The following is an 18,099-nucleotide window of genomic DNA, read 5'->3' on the forward strand; positions in this document are numbered from 1 at the left end:
ATTAGCTTTCAACAATTAAGTGTGCAATAGTCCCAAACATCTAACAACAGGAACTCATGGTTCTCTGCCAATACTTGCTGTGTCTGGGACTGGATGATTTATAGCTACACTCCACTTGATTCTCAGAGCTAAAGCTCCCAGAAATTCTTGCTACACACTCCTGTCTACGCAAGCCAGCTGCTGCCTAAGCACCTAAATCATACTGCTTTGACGCCCTAACCTCTCCACTTCCTATCATCCTAACTTTACTCCTGCTTTCTTCATTCCATTGTCAATCATGCCTACCTGGACATGCTCAAGTCTAAACTGTTCTTCCCCGATGTCTGTTTTGCTTGCCCGAAAACACACACACAGACACACAAACCTTTTTGCTATGGTATGATTTACCAGTCATTCAGAAATCCCATTGCAGGGACAGCTAATCAGATATTTGATCACAACACTTTTGCAAAGGCTTGGACCAGAAGTACAAAGATTTACTTGGAATTAGATCCTACTGCTTTCGGCGCGATTTATTTCCATGGGAGCATGCTTAATAATGGAAGATGCAAAATCTAAGCTTTACAAAAATCATCAAGGAAAAATAAGCAACTTTCCATTATCATCCTTTGTAACCTCATGGAGTAGCTGCTGCAATGCCCTTTAGCTATAGCTTCCCTTAGAGGTGATTCAGAAGAACCAGCTGGTATAAAATCCTATGGCCCATCTCTTTGCAGAAGTAGGGTTGATAGGAACATATATAGTCTGCTGTACAATTTGCTGCACTAGCTATCTATCTGCTTCCTGATCCAGCTGACAAGTGTTTTTCAACCACCTCGGACCTTAATTCCCATTTTAGGATAGGATTTTTCTTAACTTGGTTCTTTAACCCACCTGGCATGATAATATTGGAAAAGCCCAGCTTTCTTGTTATCGATACTCCATGTGTAAACATGGATGTGTAGTCCCTCCTGATTTGTTCAATGTCTCCGTGTAGCAGCTGCAGAGACACAGCTAGACCTATAAAAGGAAAAGGAAACAGTCAAGAATCAGTCATTCCTCACTTTTCCAGAGAAGCACCAGGGGCCATCTGTCAAAAGAATCTAGACAAGCAGCACATAAACCCACAGGGCCAATAACAGGTACTGTATAGACCACCAATTCTTGGGGACCATAAAGTGTTCTAGAGATCGGAAATCCATTTTCCCATGCAAACTGGCTTCAGAGATCATCAGGTTCCATAATAAAATGGGAACCATTCAGAAATAAGGGCTTCACAGTTAAAAATTATAGTCGGAGTTGAGACACTACATGCAAAATCCAAAGAGACATTGGCTTGATTCATTTGTAGCAACAAAAGCATGGCTCGGCTGTTGGGTTCATCCACTCGCTCCCACTTGCATGTTCCAATTGCCTCTCTCCCTTCCTGTAGTCTGCAGTAGTGTCTGTGCAGGAGAAACTAGTTTGCACAAGCAGTAGTTCATCTCCAAATACCAGAATACGAAACCTAAATGCAGTAGTTTTATGGTGATTGTTGTGGCTGAGGACATTGTGTGGCCTGAGAAAAGTCCCAGTGGTCAGATAGACTCCTGGAGGATTGCATTTGGCCTCCAGGTCTGAGGCTCCCCATGCATATTATACAGTCTCAAATTTTCCAAAACATATTCAACATGGTTACACCTTTTGATGTCTATTCGTCCAGAAAGATTATCCACAGCACCTTCTATTGTGATTTTCATGGGTATTTTGCCTGTGATAAAAGGGACCACAGATGACATGCTCTAACATTAGAGATGTGATCACTCAATTCTCAACTCATCCCATATGTGTGTGTGTAAATGCACATGTGAAAACAACTATAATGGGGACTTTTTAAGCACTGGCCATATTATTTATTACTGTTTAACAAATAACTTTGCTTAAGACATTTATTAAACTGGGCGGGTTTTTTATTGTCTTCTTAGAGACAAAGACACATTTGATACAGACTACAATTACTTCAAAGAAGTAGTCTGCTAAAATAATAAGATATTCTGCACTGCCTGGTGCCGTGTAATCCTGTTATTCTTCCTAAACACTTTAAAGTTCAAGACCTTAAATCTAATTAGCATTTAAAGATTTCTTCAACCTCTTCTTTCATCTGCCTCAGACTTCCTTCAGAGAATTGTATTTCACCCAGGAAGCAGGAGAATATCAACCACAAAAGCAGCTTTTAACCCAGGACTTAAAGGAGCTGTCAAGGATGTTAGATTAAGGCCCTTTTCACTTGCTCAAATACCACTTTCAATGTACATTGCATAGGTGCATGTGGATTCCAGTCTTCACCCTCTCCTGCAAACACACAGTACTCTCTGTACATACATGCAGCTGAGTATGAGATGGATCTTTCCCAGTATTCAATGACTGCAAGTAGGAAGAGAGTCTGAGTCCTGCCACAACCCACCATGCTTCTGTTTATCACATGATGTTCCAAACCCAGCGCATCAGTATTGTATCTCCAAAAAAGTAGGCAACTGAAGAATATTCAGCAAAGGTAAAGGGACCCCTGGCCGTTAAGTCCAGTAGCAGACGACTCTGGGGTTGCAGCGCTCATTTCACTTTACTGGCCGAGGGAGCCGGCGTTTGTCCGCAGACAGCTTTTCTGGGTCCTGTGATCAGCATGACTAAGCTGTTTCTGGCGAACCAGAGCAGCGCACGGAAACACCATTTACTTTCCCACCGGAGTGGTACCTATTTATCTACTTGCACTTTGATGTGCTCTTGAACTGCTAGGTTGGCAGGAGCAGGGACCGAGCAACAAAACACAGGCTAGATTGGTATGGAAACAGGCTCTCCAAGTGTCCCTATTTTCCAGGGGCACTCCCAGATTTACAGAAACTCCTGGTTTCTGATTTGATCCTTTAGAAGACAGCTGAAGGCAGCCCTGTATAGGGAAGTTTTAAAATGCTCAATGTTTTGTTATGCTTTTATATGTGTTGGAAGCCACCCAGAGTGACTGAAGCAACCCAGTCAGATAGGTGGGGTATATATTAAAAATAATGATGATGATGATAATGATAATAATAATAATAATAATAATAATAATAATAATAATAATAATAGGGGTCTCCCTATTTTCTTTGGAGAAATGTTGGAGTTTATGTGGAAATAGGCACTTACTTGTTCAGGTGTTGAGGTCATTTACAACTTTAAAAGGTAAGTACCAGCACCTCGATTTGGGTCCTGATAAAAAGCATTGCAACCCTCTTTTCAGTAGGTGAAAAAGCTTTCCTGAATACTGCTGCAACCTGCTATTCCTCGGAGTGCAAAGAATCAGAAGTGACCCATGTTTGCGAGCCTACTAAACGAAAGTGTGGGCCAGCTCATTTGCACATAAAGTGTTAATAAGCCCTGAGCAAATTCCAAGACCACTGGGACCAGACAGGCACTGTATTCCCTTTTAAATATACTGAAGGCACGTGAGACCAGTACTCACTTTCATGCATTGTTTGCTCCATTTTATATATACTGTATATATTGTACCAAGTACAAGATATAGCACAGATATCTGAAAAGGTGTCAAGTTTAACTAGAGTTACAACTGCCTTCCAGGCTTTCTACAAGCAAATTTTACGTGAAGTCTTTATGCTTCATAATAGAACTACTTTTTTTGAAGTTGCACAATTCAGGTACCACTGCAACAGGATGAATGATAGCCTGAGATGCTAACAATAGAGTACAAGGCAGCCACTGAATGTCCTATATAATAGAATTTTTTAATAAAACTGTAGCTGACAATTACCTTAAGCCATTGCTGCAAGGGCGTTCAAAGTGAGCTTAGTCAATAGAACATTATCTTCTTGTTTAGATTGCTGTAACAATATAACGAAACACCTTTCCAATCTAGCAGAATTTTAATAGCATTAAAATGTAAACAAAGTATAAGCTGGCGTAGGAAGATAATCATGGCTTGAGCATCCAGCTGCACACACAGCAGCTCGAACACTTGACTGTGTTAGATTATTATAGCCAGTGAAAGTAATGAGAGGGGAAATACAATACATTGCATTGCAGTCAGTGAAAATAATGAGGGTGGAAGTGTGGAAATTTTCTGACCGATAAATGAGCTGTGCGGATCGAGCAGAACCGGCGCAATTTGTGTGCAGCAAGACTCCTGCTCATCATTACGATATGCAGAATGGGTGGGAAGACATTGCCTCGATTTCAGACACCTCTGTGCATACAAATGTATTACCACTTTACAGGTGTAGCCAACGTGGTGCCTTCTAGACACTGCTGGACTACGATGTCTATTATCCATGAACATCGACCATGCTGGTCAGGGCTGATGGAGGCTGGAGCACAACAACAGATGAAGACCACCATGTTGTCCACTCCAGCACCACTAAATGGGGCTCCTTTGGGCAAAGCAGAGCTATGCAACGTAAGGTTGCAGGGAGGGGGCAGATTTTACCTCCATATCATAATAATTATTATTTCATAATATAATGCCACCATGGCGCTTTACAGAGTAACAAGTCAAGTCCTTGCCTTGAGGAGCTTACAATGTACAATTTGAAGGGGGAAATGCCTTAGCTTTACTATGTTCTACAGGAAATCATGGCATGAAGTTCACAATGGGCCAAAGAGCAAGGAACCAAAGATAAATTCACGTTTTCAAGAATAATTAGAAGAGTGACACACTCATGAAATGCAAAAAAAGTCAAGGAATGGAAGATGTGGGAGGGGGAAAAGATAACATGACATCTTGCTACTTTTACCTTCAAGCGTAAGTGAGAGCCATTTATATATTTAGGAGGCAGTGAAGGGTTAAACCTGGGAACCCTTCTAGGCAATATTGTCAGTAAGCTACATGTCAGCAGTGGGCAAGGCCAGAGGCAAAAGTGGGAGGAGCAATGAAAGTAAATTTTACCTATCTATAAGCTAGCTTACACCCCCTCCCCTCTGTCTTCCATCCAGAAAAGCAAGAATTACACAAGCGCACACTCCAGCCCAGCGAAAAACAGGGCATGGTCTGGGGAGAGTTCTGAGGGCCGAGTTGAAAGGCCTGTGGAGGGATCTCAAGGATCAGAGGCTAAACTTGCTTATTAGAAGCACATGATCTGAGGAAGGGCCTGGAATCCACCACTTCCATCATCCAGCAGCAGCTGTGCCCCAAAATGCAATCTAATTACTGTACTAGGTACTAGAGACTTCAATGGGTGTCTTAGGAAACAGAGCCAGTTCCTTCGTCATAGGTTCACCCCTTCTTCTGCAAGGCCTGGCCCTGGTTTCTGTTCCTTAGTCACACTGGAGTTGGGAGCTGGCTTTTATATTATGGATGGCAGATTGTCCCCTCTCTTATAAATGTGAGGCTTCTGCTAAATGTGCATAAGATGGGCAAGGAACCAGATAAGGCTGCTAGAATGGCCCCATAAGACGTTTCCATCAGCTGGTTCTATGTCACAGAGAAGTTTGTCTTTCAGTTATCCTAAATCCCCCCCACAAGCTGTGCTTGTCAAACGTGAGAGGTCAAAACCAACTCATGGAAACCATGCTGTGTCCTATCACCACTTGCTATGACTAACTACTTACTCCTCATCATGAGTCAGTGCTCACCTCAATAATTATATTGGCTCATCTTTTCGCGCATGGCTTCCTGAGATTTGAGTCATGAAGATATATACACTGTATGCAAAACTTTCTGGTCCGAAGAGAAGGGAGCAGAAAACTCACAACAAGCTCGAAGCTTGTTCCCGTAATGCTAAGCTACAGTCTATCATTGTGTCTGAATGCTGTCAAAATAAACTGGGGGGCAAAGCGTTGCTCATCTTGAAGATCAGAGTGTGCTCTCCCTCCCATGCTGTGAGAAGCAAAATGTATTATTTCCAGTATCTTGATTTCTAGTCAATACTCGAGTGCCTTAGCTGACCATTAATTTCAAAACATGAACATTGCATGGGAATTCCATTTTCAAGTAACCATGGCTTGTCCTTATGTGCAAATCCAGACAAACAGTTTCGGATCCTGGCTTGATATACCACTGTTTACATAATGGCATCTGAACTTAGTTGAAAACAGAAATGAAAGCTTCTTATCTCTTCCTCGTGGTTGCATCAAAAAAGGACAAAGAAGGGAAAGTGTATGAGTAACACTAAACCATAGTTAAGTGTTACGCTATGTTGAAATCAAGCCACTGACTGATGGTGCAAATGGCCAATGAAATTACGCCTATTGTTTCATTTGCTTTGCTATCTCCTACCCCTTAAGAAATACAGTGTTATTCAGAGAATCCCCATCTTTGCTGGGGTTAAGGGCCCCAGGTTTCTAAATCTTTAAAAGAATAATCTAAAAAAAAAAAAAAATCATCCAGGAACTAGATATATGTGCATAGCTTTTATTTTATTTTATTTTAATCAAAAACCTCAAAATACTTCTCTTCTACTGTCAAGTCATAATTAAAGCTAATTGAGCAATAATTACCAAGCAAAAAAAATCTCCAAAGTTCATTTGCCTTGGCTTTCCTTTTATTGAGAACAAAGTGAAATGCTTCCATGCTGTGTGTATTTATGTTGAATCACAAAGATCTCAGCATCATTCCTGCCTTGAATTTCTTTCTAACAGCAGCCTTTGGTGACAATTGATGTTTAAACACATCAAAATCTAATGTACATAATCTCCTTGCCTCAGAAGTGTAATGAAGGATTAAAATGGCAGATTAATATCCTGTCACAAGAGTGCAAAAGCAATTATACAAAAGCACTCTAACGTATGGGTGCCAGGGAGAGTGGGTATAAAACACAACTCTTCAAGTGCTGTTGATGTATTTCTGAACTAAGCAGAGGCATATTCGAGAACAAGCTGAATCAGAGACCTAACAAAAGATAGCTTGGGATGATTACACAGAAAAGCATGATCGGTCACATGTCACTAAATCAGCGTTTCCTAACTTGGTGCCCACTACACGTTTAGGACTGCAGTTCCCATCAGGCCCAGGCAAATCGTCCTTGCAAACAGGATGCTGGACTAGATGGGCCTTTGCCCAGATCCAGTGGGGCTCTTCTTATCAATGGGAACTCCAGTCCAAAACACTTGGAAGAGAGCCACATTCAAGAAGGTTGCAGTAAATAAGTTCCTTTCCTCCTTGATGGGAGCAGGAAGATGCTCATTATCAATATGGTAACAAATGTATTCTATAGAAAGAGGCAGGGATTTTTGTCAGCCATAACTCAATGGAAGCTCCTCTTCTTAGATGGGTTCTGGCACAATTGCTGGTGGGCACCATTGCCATGTGAAGAGATCAAGGGAGGAGGTGTTCGTGGTGAATTTCGGCACCTCTTTTTTTCTAGAATAACAGCACTGGAAAGAGGCCAGAACAGAACATTTTCTAGATGATATGCACCTTGCACCAAAAGATCTATAATACAATTTCCACATAATTTACTATAAAGAGCTGACAATCAACCAGCAGACCTCAGCTGCAAATTATGAGCCCACGTTGTAGGCACATTTTTACTATTTGAGTGAGGGTATGTATTTAATAGGGACGCGAGTGGCGCTGTGGTCTAAACCACTGAGCTGGGCTTGCTGATCAGAAGGTAGGCAGTTCGAATCCCTGTGACGGGGTGAGCTCCCGTTGCTCGGTCCCAACTCCTGCCAACCTAGCAGTTCAAAAGTACCCCCAAAAGTGCAAGTAAATAAATAGGTACCGCTCCGGCTGGAAGATAAATGGCATTTCCTTGTACTGCTCTGGTTTCGGTGTTCTGTTGCGCCAGAAGCGGTTTAGTCATGCTGGCCACATGACCCGGAAAAACTGTCTGCGGAGCGGACAAACACCAGCTCCCTCAGCCTGTAAAGTGAGATGAGCACCGCAACCCCAGAGTCGTTCACGGCTGGACTTAACTGTCAGGGGTCCTTTACCTTTATGTATTTAATACCATACAGGTTCAGAGAAAGACTGTTCAATGAAAAAATGAAAGGCCTCAATGCACACACACAGAATTGAGAAAAGGGTGTTTATAAGATTTCGATATTGTCACCCTACAAGAACAAACATCAATACGGAAATGGACTAATATGTCACCTACAGGACAACTATATACACATCTGCTTAGAACTAAGACATGCTGTGTTGGGGCTTACACTGCCAGTAAATGTTTTTAGGACTCTGACATTAATGCTGTCTCAGGGCATCATTCAATCTTGATGAAAATATGCAGCTTTTGGAGCTAGGTGGAAGATTGCCTGAGAGCCCTGGCAGGTTGTGGTCCATCATGGAAGAAAGGCAGAATAAACAGCTCAGGATCCCAATACCTCAAGGACCATGAACCAACCTGGACCCTGCAATCATCATCTGAGGCCCTTCTTCGGGTGCCTCCCTTGAAGGTGGCAATACAGGAATGGGCCTTTTCAGCAGTGGCTCCGTTTCTGGAATGCTCTCCCCAGGGAAGTTCGCCAGGCGCCTTCATTACATATCTTAAGGTGCCAGGCAAAAACATTTCTCTTCAACCAGGCGTTTGGCAGATTAACATTCTATGACCTTTGAAATGTGTCTGTGGGAGAGGGTTTATTGGTTTGTTTTGCTTTTGCTTTGTTATCTATTCTGCATTTTCATTTTCTATTTTTATATTGCGAGCTGCCCTGTGATATCTGAATAAAGGGTGGTATACAAATTTAACTAATTAATAATAATCACCATCATAATGGAATAAATAAATTAAAACTGGTTCAGAAATTCCTCTGGGCTGCATCATGCACTCAGAGAAGTTTGCATGAGGGATATAAGTTGTAAATTAGTTGTTCGTGGATCTCTGATGCAGCATTTTCCAAAATGAATTGTGTGGTGTGTGTTTTTTAAAAAACTTCATGCGCTTCAAATTTCTAGCAAAAAGCCCCAAATCGATAACTTGGGTATGGAATTACTTAAAGCTTGTAATTCACTAACATTACAGCTACTACATAAACCAGGATAAGACAACATTCTGGCTTAAATTAAGCATACTTTGTCTCATGGGAGAACACACACACACGCATGGTTTCTTAGTGTAATAACTGCATCTCTAAATATATCTGTAAAAGTATCTAAACCTCATTCACTGAACTTGTGCTTACTCATGTGCAAGTCAGCAGCATGAAAAAATGCACATATCTTGCCCAAACATATGCAACAACAGCCTCTATGACTTTGGGATAATTAAGACTAAGAAGTACTCTTTTAGGCCAGGGCAATATAACACCCTAAGGTTTAAATGCAATGCACACACCATGACCCTACCACTTTTTAATTAAGACTGCAGCATGCTGACTTTCCCATTACATTAACTCTTTCAAATCTCCCATGTCACCAGGGTTTCGCTGCATCATGAATTTAAAACGGCAAATTCACCTTACATTAAAATGTGCTCTGCAGCAAATCACCGTTATCATAAAGCCCATCAAAATGCAATGCGCAGAGATAAGACTGCTAATGCTGTGAGGCAATGCTGAAAACACACATCAAAAATTGCATATGATTGATGGTGCTAGTTGAGTCTCTTTTCTTAAACTGTTTCTTTGTGATTAGTTGCATTTAAATTAGCACAACTACTTATATACCTTATATATTCACTGGCAAAAATTGTGTGGAGGGTTATGAGAATGATGCGATTTCATGAGAGGAAGATTTTTCTCTGAAAAGCTCTGCCTTCAGTTTTTAAAATAAAAAGCAAATTTTCAGACCTCATGGTTGCAAAAACAAAATTGTTTGCTAATGAATGGGCAACATCTGCTGAAAGATGGTGACCAGCCTAAGATGGCAAGCCTATCCACATTGGGGGTGGGGGGGAATCAATTAAACATCATGGGTCTCAGGACTGGACCAAAATGCTACCAAGAAAGCTTAGAAGTTAAGCAGGAATTGATACCAGGTGTTCTGCCATGCCGAAAGCTAAAATACTACCTACTGCACCATACTGACTCTTCAAATTTTGCAGAAGAAAATCAGCTAGATGACTTACCAGCATTAGATCCTGTAAGGTTATAACGAGCGTTTAGCTTCTTGATGATGTTCTCATGGATCTGAAACCAGTCACTCTCCGTGTTACACCTGTAAAAGGAGTAATGTTTTAAAATCCCAATAGGATACATGTTTTCCCTAGTTAACAAATTCAGAGGGTCTATCTCCCAAGGCAGGATTGTATCTCTCATCCAACGCTACCAACTGTGAAATGAAACAACTTCAATGCATATCTGTTATGGGCTCCGAAGAGTGTTGGGGGCAGGGAAGCAAGGGATCAGGGGAGCGACCCAGGAGAGGGGGACCAGCAATGTATGGGGTGTGGCACAGCCCACAAGTCAAGAGCTAAGGCAGGGGAAGGAGGGATGAACTCAGGATGTGGCGGAAGGAAAGGCTGTTCTGGCAACAGGCAGATCAGTAATACTCTAAGTAACGCATCTAGGGATAGCTCCAGGTTTGACACCATCACCCCAGCCAAATACCGTTCGATGGGTTTTTCCAACATTAGCAGCTCCTCAACATCAGTCAGTGCACACCCCAATAGGCTTACCAGCAGTGGCGTGAAATAGCATGACCTGTGGTGACTAGGTGCCCATCGTTTTAATGAGCAACAGTGCCCACTGGACCACTATGGAGAATTACATATGGTAGCCTGCTCACATTCTAATGCACAGATAATGGCACCTTAGGAATACCTGCTGAGCAGTTAGAGACCATGTGTTCTAAACTGTGAGCCTCTTACTCAAATCGTCTAGGGGGTAAACCACCCAAGCTGGCTTTCGCCCTAGATGACTTACAGATAACTGAGACTGGCCACTGTGTATAGATTGTTTGGAACTAAAGGTCAAAGAAAATTATACCACAATGCAATTTCTTTGAAGTGGCCATACTCAAAATGGGAAGCTACTAGAGAGGGAGCCATGAGTACCAATTCCACGCAAGAAACATTTTCAATAGCAGCAGCAGAGACAAAATGCTCAAATCCCATAATTCAGCAATTATTTTAAGATGTATTTGTTATTTAAAGGAAGCCAGAATCCTTTTTTTATGTGTTGTCCTGCATTTTTGAAACACACACATAAACAGTCCCATTCTCAAAGGAGAACAAAATTGGCTAGTCAACCTGCCTACTGCTGAGGAATCCAGCAGAGAACACTTTCGGCTGAAGTGTCAGAAAATTAAAGTAAAATAAAAGCTATTCTGCCATTGCTCCATCACACTAAATTGCTCTCACAACCATTGCTTCCAGCAGCTATAATATGGGGGGAAAGAGTCCAGTGAAGGATTGACCTTGAGACACTGAGGCGATTCATAATCCGAGAACTAACCCTGAAAGTAGCAGAAGTCCCCAGTGAGTACAGCTGATAACATCGCAGTCTGTGCCCTCATATTATTTCCCAAAATATTATTTCACACTTTCAAGTCCAAAGTCAGAGGAGAGTGAAACATACTTTTTCACTGCTTCCAAGGAACTAAATAATACCACTGGGTCAAAAATACAACTTACACTTTATTTACTAAACAGCTCCAATGGGATTGGAGGGATCATTCTGCGATATTATAGCAGTGGACAAAGCTGTATTGTAACTTTCGAATAGATGCTTTAATAATATATATATATTTTTAAAAATCTGCATGTTATGGACACAAAGACATGGAGACATATTGGAAGAACCCATTGGTACATCTTGCTCAGCGCCGTTTGCTGTAGTGGCCATGGGCTTTCCAGAGTTTCCAAGGGGCATTTCTGGCTGTTGCTGGACAAGCAGAGATGAAATCTTGGATCTTCTGCATGCAGCCTGTGTGCCCTGCTGTTGAGCTACTCGCTTTGTTAAAATGTCTGGCTTCTTGCAGCCACTAGCCTTGACAGACTGTGTGTGAATCTAACAACAGTACTGTGTCGTTAGGCACCACGGCGTCAAAATATAATGTTGCTTTATGGTTGAAACAGCTAGTCCAAAATTGCTGGGAAATAATCTGTTGGTCAGTGAAGAAGAAGCAAGATAAGAGCAGATACTGGGCAGCTCAGAAAGTTGTGTGAAATGTGAAGCTGTTAGCAAGTGCCATGCAAACATCTGATAGGTGTTTCTGTGGAGCCTTGTTCCATGGTTAAGCGCTAGCAACAACCTGCCCAGAGAATGGCTAACCAAGGACTGGAGTCTGGTAGAGGTCAACAACCCACATAGTATGGTTCTGGTCTACTTTCTTACTCTCTTGATGTGTGTCTTGTTAGACCTGACCAAACTCTCATGGCTACTCAGTATCCTGCTAATTTGCTCGAAAATATTATCATATAGTAGCAACTAAACTACCAGGAAGACAGGTGGCAAAAGATTGGGAGAGCCCTTCAAGTGATGTGTAGGAACATATGCTCAGTCAAGGATATTCTATTTTGATGTTTTGACTTATAAACGGTTAGCAGAAGCAGTAGGGCTTTTTAGGGGGTTGGGCTTGGATGGCACTTCCAATTCTACAATTCTATAAATCAAAAAGTCTGCTGCTGCAAAAAAGATTATTCTGTCACCTTTTAAATCCACACCTTTCTCAGAGAGCAAGTTTTCATAAGGCAACATCCTCCTTTGAATGATGTTATTGTTCTTTAAATTTTCACAGAAGTCTTTATTGTATTAACTCCAATAGACTGTTTGCTAGATTTTTTGATCAGGTCAGAGAATGGAGTTGAGGCTGAAAATAGCCATTAATAACTGATTGATATTAAGACTCAGATAATGTATCATACCTAGAGTTATATGATAACTGTGCGCAATAGGCTATAATGGCTTAATCTGAACGTACAATGAAATGTGGATCTGCACATATAACTTGGAAGTCAAACCCTTTTTGGAGGGAAAACATCAGATTAAATTTCTATGACAAAATTTGACCTCACAATTTCTTCCCATGGACTATTTTAAAGTACTTCAGATTTACATTTCCTTACATGTATACTTTCAGAATAAGATCATCTTTTGTGTCTCCTGCCAACAGATCCGCTATGCTGAGGACTGCACAACCAAAAGGTCGTCGGTACTGTACATTGCAAGCATTTTTCTTTTCACCAGCTCCCATTCGGCCTGTCAAACAAAACATAAAACAAGACGCATGAGCCACAAAATAGCATCTTTCCAGACATGCACAGGAGGAGGAGGAGGAGGATATATCTACCAACATCAGCATTTAATTTAATAAAGTTATTGGATTACAGCTGGGCAAACCTTCCCACCCCCAAATACCAACTGCATTGAAAGGGTGGTAAATATTCAAACTGCTGTCATTAAACCATAGGTTGGCAGAGCACTCTAAGTTCCATTTGTCTTATTCAAGAAGCACTCACAATGCAGTCCCCAAAGAATTGTCTAATAATGGCATCCAAGTAAAGGAATCCATGCCAGAAGTTCAAAACCTGGATGCCCGGTCTGGCTCAGATATCTCGCCTATCTCCTAGAAGAACACATCTGAGGGTGCAAATATATATATAATGGCGTCAACACACGTTCCTTTGGACTCCTTGCAACTCTAGTTGAGCAGAGTTTGTCCAGACACACTTCAGACCTAGTCAGGATCATCTGACAGTTTAACTAAGTGTTATGCTTAATGCATAGCCCAAAACAGCTATGTCTTTGGCTGTTGTTAAAATAGCTCCAACTGTAAGGGTGGGGGCAATTTTTATTTTGATCACAGTGTGTGAAGAAGCAAAATGGATCCCTTTCTTCCCCTAGCCATGACCAACAAAATATCAAGGCTGGGGGAGGGTGAGTCCCAACTGGCACCAATTTTTTAGCTATATCATAGTCATGTGAGGGTGGTCATATTAAGGGAACTCACAGAGAGCGAGATAAGGGATAGACTTTCACCATCTACATGCTGTGATTCTGATAACTGGGCTCTCCTTGTAGCTGTACTTAATCTAAGAAAAATAAGAGGCTACACAGGGCAAGGAATAGTTTGACTCAGTCTAGGAGTTGGGCTTCACCAGAGCAATGTTTCTGGCAGATATGGAGCTATCCATGGTGCTGCACAGTTTATCACAGAGAGTGCTACACTGTTCCACTTCCTACTTCAACCTGGCTAGCCAGAATCTGAACTTATTACCTATTGTTGCATGTTCTCTCTGCCAGCCTAGCTGACTTTCTGAAGCCCACCTGGTACCCACAATTTTCTGCCCCAGCTGGAACATGAGAATGTGGAAGGCAATGATGATAATGGATAAAAAGAAGAAAGGGGGCAGACAAAAAAAGTACCAGGACTACAAATGAAGATTTAAGCAAAAACTATTTAATTGTTAAAGAGCATATGGAGACAAATACTGACTTTCAACCACGTGTTCACAAAAGTTGCACTTCAATCTGGATTACTACTGTTTTGACAAATTTTCAACAGTTTGTGTGATTGCTCTCTCTCCCGCTCTCTCATAAATCCACATGAGATATATGTTTAATTTATGTGGTGACAAAAGGCACATTATTCCCAACAATCTACACTGTTGCTTGCTTCTTCTGCCTGTCACTTCTTCTTTGTGTTAAAATAAGCTGTGCTGCCTGCCCTTAAAAACCTGCACTGGGGCCTGACTGCGGTGAAATGAAAAACACACAGCAGTCTATTCTAGGCTTTGCAAGATCAGAAGCCATCAGTGGCTGAGCAGATGCAGCTTAAACAGAAAATGCAGTGAGTAGAATACTAAGTCTTTAGTTTAATATTCCTAGGCAGCATTTCTAAAATCTTAGATATGTGTGTTTGTTTCGATTTATATCCTGCTTTTGATCAAATCATTCTCAAGTTGGCTAATAACAGATCACATAAACAACCGAACAGCCCTTAGTTCCTTGGCTGATGGATGATATTTGCCCTAGGTTATTTTGGATTCGAACCCAGGTTATTTTGTACTACAAGTTTACTTCCTGAAGCCCTCTCCTAGTGGAGCATCCATGATAATCTGTTTTTTGGGGGGTGGGGGGAATAGTAAGCGGTTCAATCATTGGCTTATACTGGTTCAATAGACTAAATATTTGATTCCTGTTGTTTGATGCATGTTGGAGCCCAATCACACTCCAACCTGAAGCATTCAAAATATCAGGATCCAGATGAGTTTCCACAGCAAGCTACTTATGGAGAATTGAGCTTGTGATCGGGAAAGTGGCTATCTGAATTTATTCTACTGGCAATTCAAAATATTGCCACTGCTGCCACTAGTGTTCCTCGGGTTGAAGGCATGACTTTCTTTTCCCCCATTATTTTCTATCTAATCATTCAACATATATTTTTATCCTACCATTTTTTTCAAATGGTGGCATACATAGTCCCCTCCTTTATCCTCACAACCACTCTATATTAGGTGTGTTAGGCAGAGAGAGAGAGAGAGAGCGCTAAGGACACCCATTTCAGCTTCTCCTTGACTGAAGTTGAGCACTCTAACCTCTATTCTACACTAGCTCTCTAATGTTTCTACATATGTAGAAACATTAGACACATGTTCAGCAGTATAGGAAGGGGCATGCAACTGGAACACTAGTGGCACAAATAACAGCAGCTAGTAACACATGAGTGAGTTGGGGTTCCTGCTGGAGTATTTGACCTGTCTTACCGCATGACATTTGCAAGGTTCAATAAAGGAACTCTAATACTGTATCATTCACCAAAGTCAGACAATTTTTGACATATGCATTGCCTTAGATATAGTATGCTCAACAGCAGTCAAGAATAGATAAAGATACATAAAGCATTTCAAAATGGAAGGAATAAAATGCCAAATTGGCTAGAGGTGAGGAGGAGGAGGAGGAGGAGGAGGAAGCAGCCACTGTGGATGATAGGTGAAGATTACTGGACTTAACTCAATGAAATCCATATGGCAGCTTCTTTAAATAAGGAGATTAACCACTCTTCTCTTCTACACTACCTTAACATTGTATTTGGATTAAATCAGATTTGTCTAGAATAATGTTAACCATATGATAAACTGTTCTAAGAAGGAAATAAATGTTTTTATTCATGCACACACCCACATAGGCAAGATAGACTGGTGTTACCAGAAAAAAAGGCAATTTCAGGAACCAAGGAAGGCACAAGAAAGGTAACAATAGCTGGCATAGGAGGAGTTGAGAGATCCAGACTCCCCATGCCTGTTAATAAGCCTGATTCCATTATTCTCCTCCTCCTCCTTCCTCCCCCCCCCCCTCAAAAGTTCACCAGTGTCAGCTGGTGGCAGCTATTTAAAAATCATCACATACTATGGCCCAGTGCTTTTAAAATAAAATAAAAATAAAACAAGGTCCAGGTACCAGGCAGCAAAAAATATGTCATACTGATAAGTTCAGTCACAGAACTGCCAGCATACACAAAATTATTTCCTACATATGTCTGAGACAAAATACAGTGGTACCTCTGGTTATGAACTTAATTTGTTCCGGAGGTCCATTCTTAACCTGAAACCGTTCTTAACCTGAGGTACCACTTTAGCTAATGGGGTCTCCTGCTGCCACTGCACCGCCGCCACATGATTTCTGTTCTCATCCTGAGGTAAAGTTCTTAACCCGAGGTACAACTTCCAGGTTAGCGGAGTCTGCAAGCCGAAGTGTTTGTAACCTGAGGTACCACTGTACAAATGTGCACATTTCCCACACATTACAGTTGGCACATGGTGTAATGTGCCTTTTTCCGTAAGGAAAATTATCTGTGAAGCGTAGGAAAGTTATTTTGTGTGGGCAGAAGACTAAATAAGGCTGGCTGCTTGGTGGCCATTTCCCAAGCAATTTTATGAGATCCATTGTTAATTTCGATCAGTGTGTCTTTCCCCTCCTCCTACTTCCAAAACCTAGTCTAGATAATTTATTTTGTAGATCCATCACTTCAGATGGCAAACAGGATATTTTTTTTCTTTAGTGTTCTCATGAAAAAATATCCCTTCACACAGAAAAAATGGCATGTCAGAGAGAAGTGGAAATTAGAACCTTCCTCCCAGATATGTAGCTTTTTCCCTGGTGATTTTTTGTTTGTTTGTTAAATTTATTGTCCTTTTTTTTTTTTTTTTGCTTTTAAAGAGCTTTTAAAACCAAAAGCCACTGTAGAAATATCTAAAATAAACATATCAATTTCTCTCTCTCATCTCAATTTTACCACAAAATGCTTATCTAGTTCATACCTAAAGCAGCTTGGAGATTGTTTCTGGGCTAGCTCACACATAATGCTAACACTGGTTTTTCCAGACCCCAACAAATTGTGGTAAATCTTAACTAGGGTTAGTAGAAACAAACCAACTTCAAATTGTAGTTCATTGTGTTTCAACTAACCATAGTTAGTTGAAATTAGTTGAAACTTAAGCATAGGCTAAGGCTTGTACGCAGTGCTTTTTTTCTAAAAAAAAAATAATGTTTAGGGGTACTCTCATTTTCCTACTCATATTGAACTATTGCCCCTCAATGAGGCCGAACTTAGATTCACAAAATGTTTAGGGTTATGTGTACTCCTGCATCCCCCTAGAAAAAAAGCACTGCTTTTTAAGACATATCAAACTAAGGGTGATCTATAAAACGAAAGTGGAAGCTTCTTATTTCTTTACTGTGGCCTCACTGGAGGAGGAGTGGGGAGGAAGGGAGAAGTCATATGCAAAGCTCATTGCAGCTCATTCTTGTAATGCAAAAGAACTATGGCCCTAAACCACAGTTAAGCACTATTACATGAGAAGAACCCTTTCTGAAAATATTATTAATATTTCAATGTAAGGCATCCCGAGTGCTAAGTGGTGGCCCTGCAGCAGTGACAATAAGGATAACCATCATCACACAGTGAAAACACGCGGCCTGAAATTATCACATTATCTAACATCTTCTTACGTAAAGGTTTTGGGGAAACAAGTGTACATACCAATCCGTATAATGTGCACAGTGATGTAGATGTCTTTCCTGAGCTCACTGCTTCCCAAGTCCTGTAGAGAATCAGAACAGTCTACAATTATTTATTTTTGTTGTGTTATTACTGTAGACTTTTCCTAAGTTTACTTGTGTCTAGGAAATAAAGAAACAAGGAGGTGATAGATTCAATGTATTTGATTGACTCACATAAATGTTTGACCAGAAATAAGTCCCATTGTGTCACTGGAACTAGTGTATGTTTAAGATTGAAACCTAAAAGAATCAATGGCATATACCATAATT

At 41.0% G+C, this 18,099-nt stretch overlaps 1 protein-coding gene across 8 annotated transcripts in view; it reads right to left on the bottom strand.

The window, feature by feature from the left end:
- DOCK4 (dedicator of cytokinesis 4) overlaps window positions 1-18,099 on the bottom strand; it is a 248,839-nt gene that overhangs the window by 103,166 nt on the left and 127,574 nt on the right. For all 8 annotated transcript variants that reach the window (XM_083698882.1, XM_083698883.1, XM_083698879.1 and 5 more), the window contains exons 10-13: window positions 17,810-17,870; window positions 12,894-13,026; window positions 9,954-10,042; window positions 874-999 (exon numbers count right to left, since the gene is read on the bottom strand). In XM_083698882.1, the coding sequence (XP_083555008.1) occupies window positions 874-999; window positions 9,954-10,042; window positions 12,894-13,026; window positions 17,810-17,870 (409 nt within the window). The remainder of the gene's footprint in view (window positions 1-873; window positions 1,000-9,953; window positions 10,043-12,893; window positions 13,027-17,809; window positions 17,871-18,099) is intronic.

Source organism: Podarcis gaigeae (assembly GCF_964106915.1).
Source record: "Podarcis gaigeae genome assembly, chromosome: 10".
NCBI lineage: Eukaryota > Metazoa > Chordata > Lepidosauria > Squamata > Lacertidae > Podarcis > Podarcis gaigeae.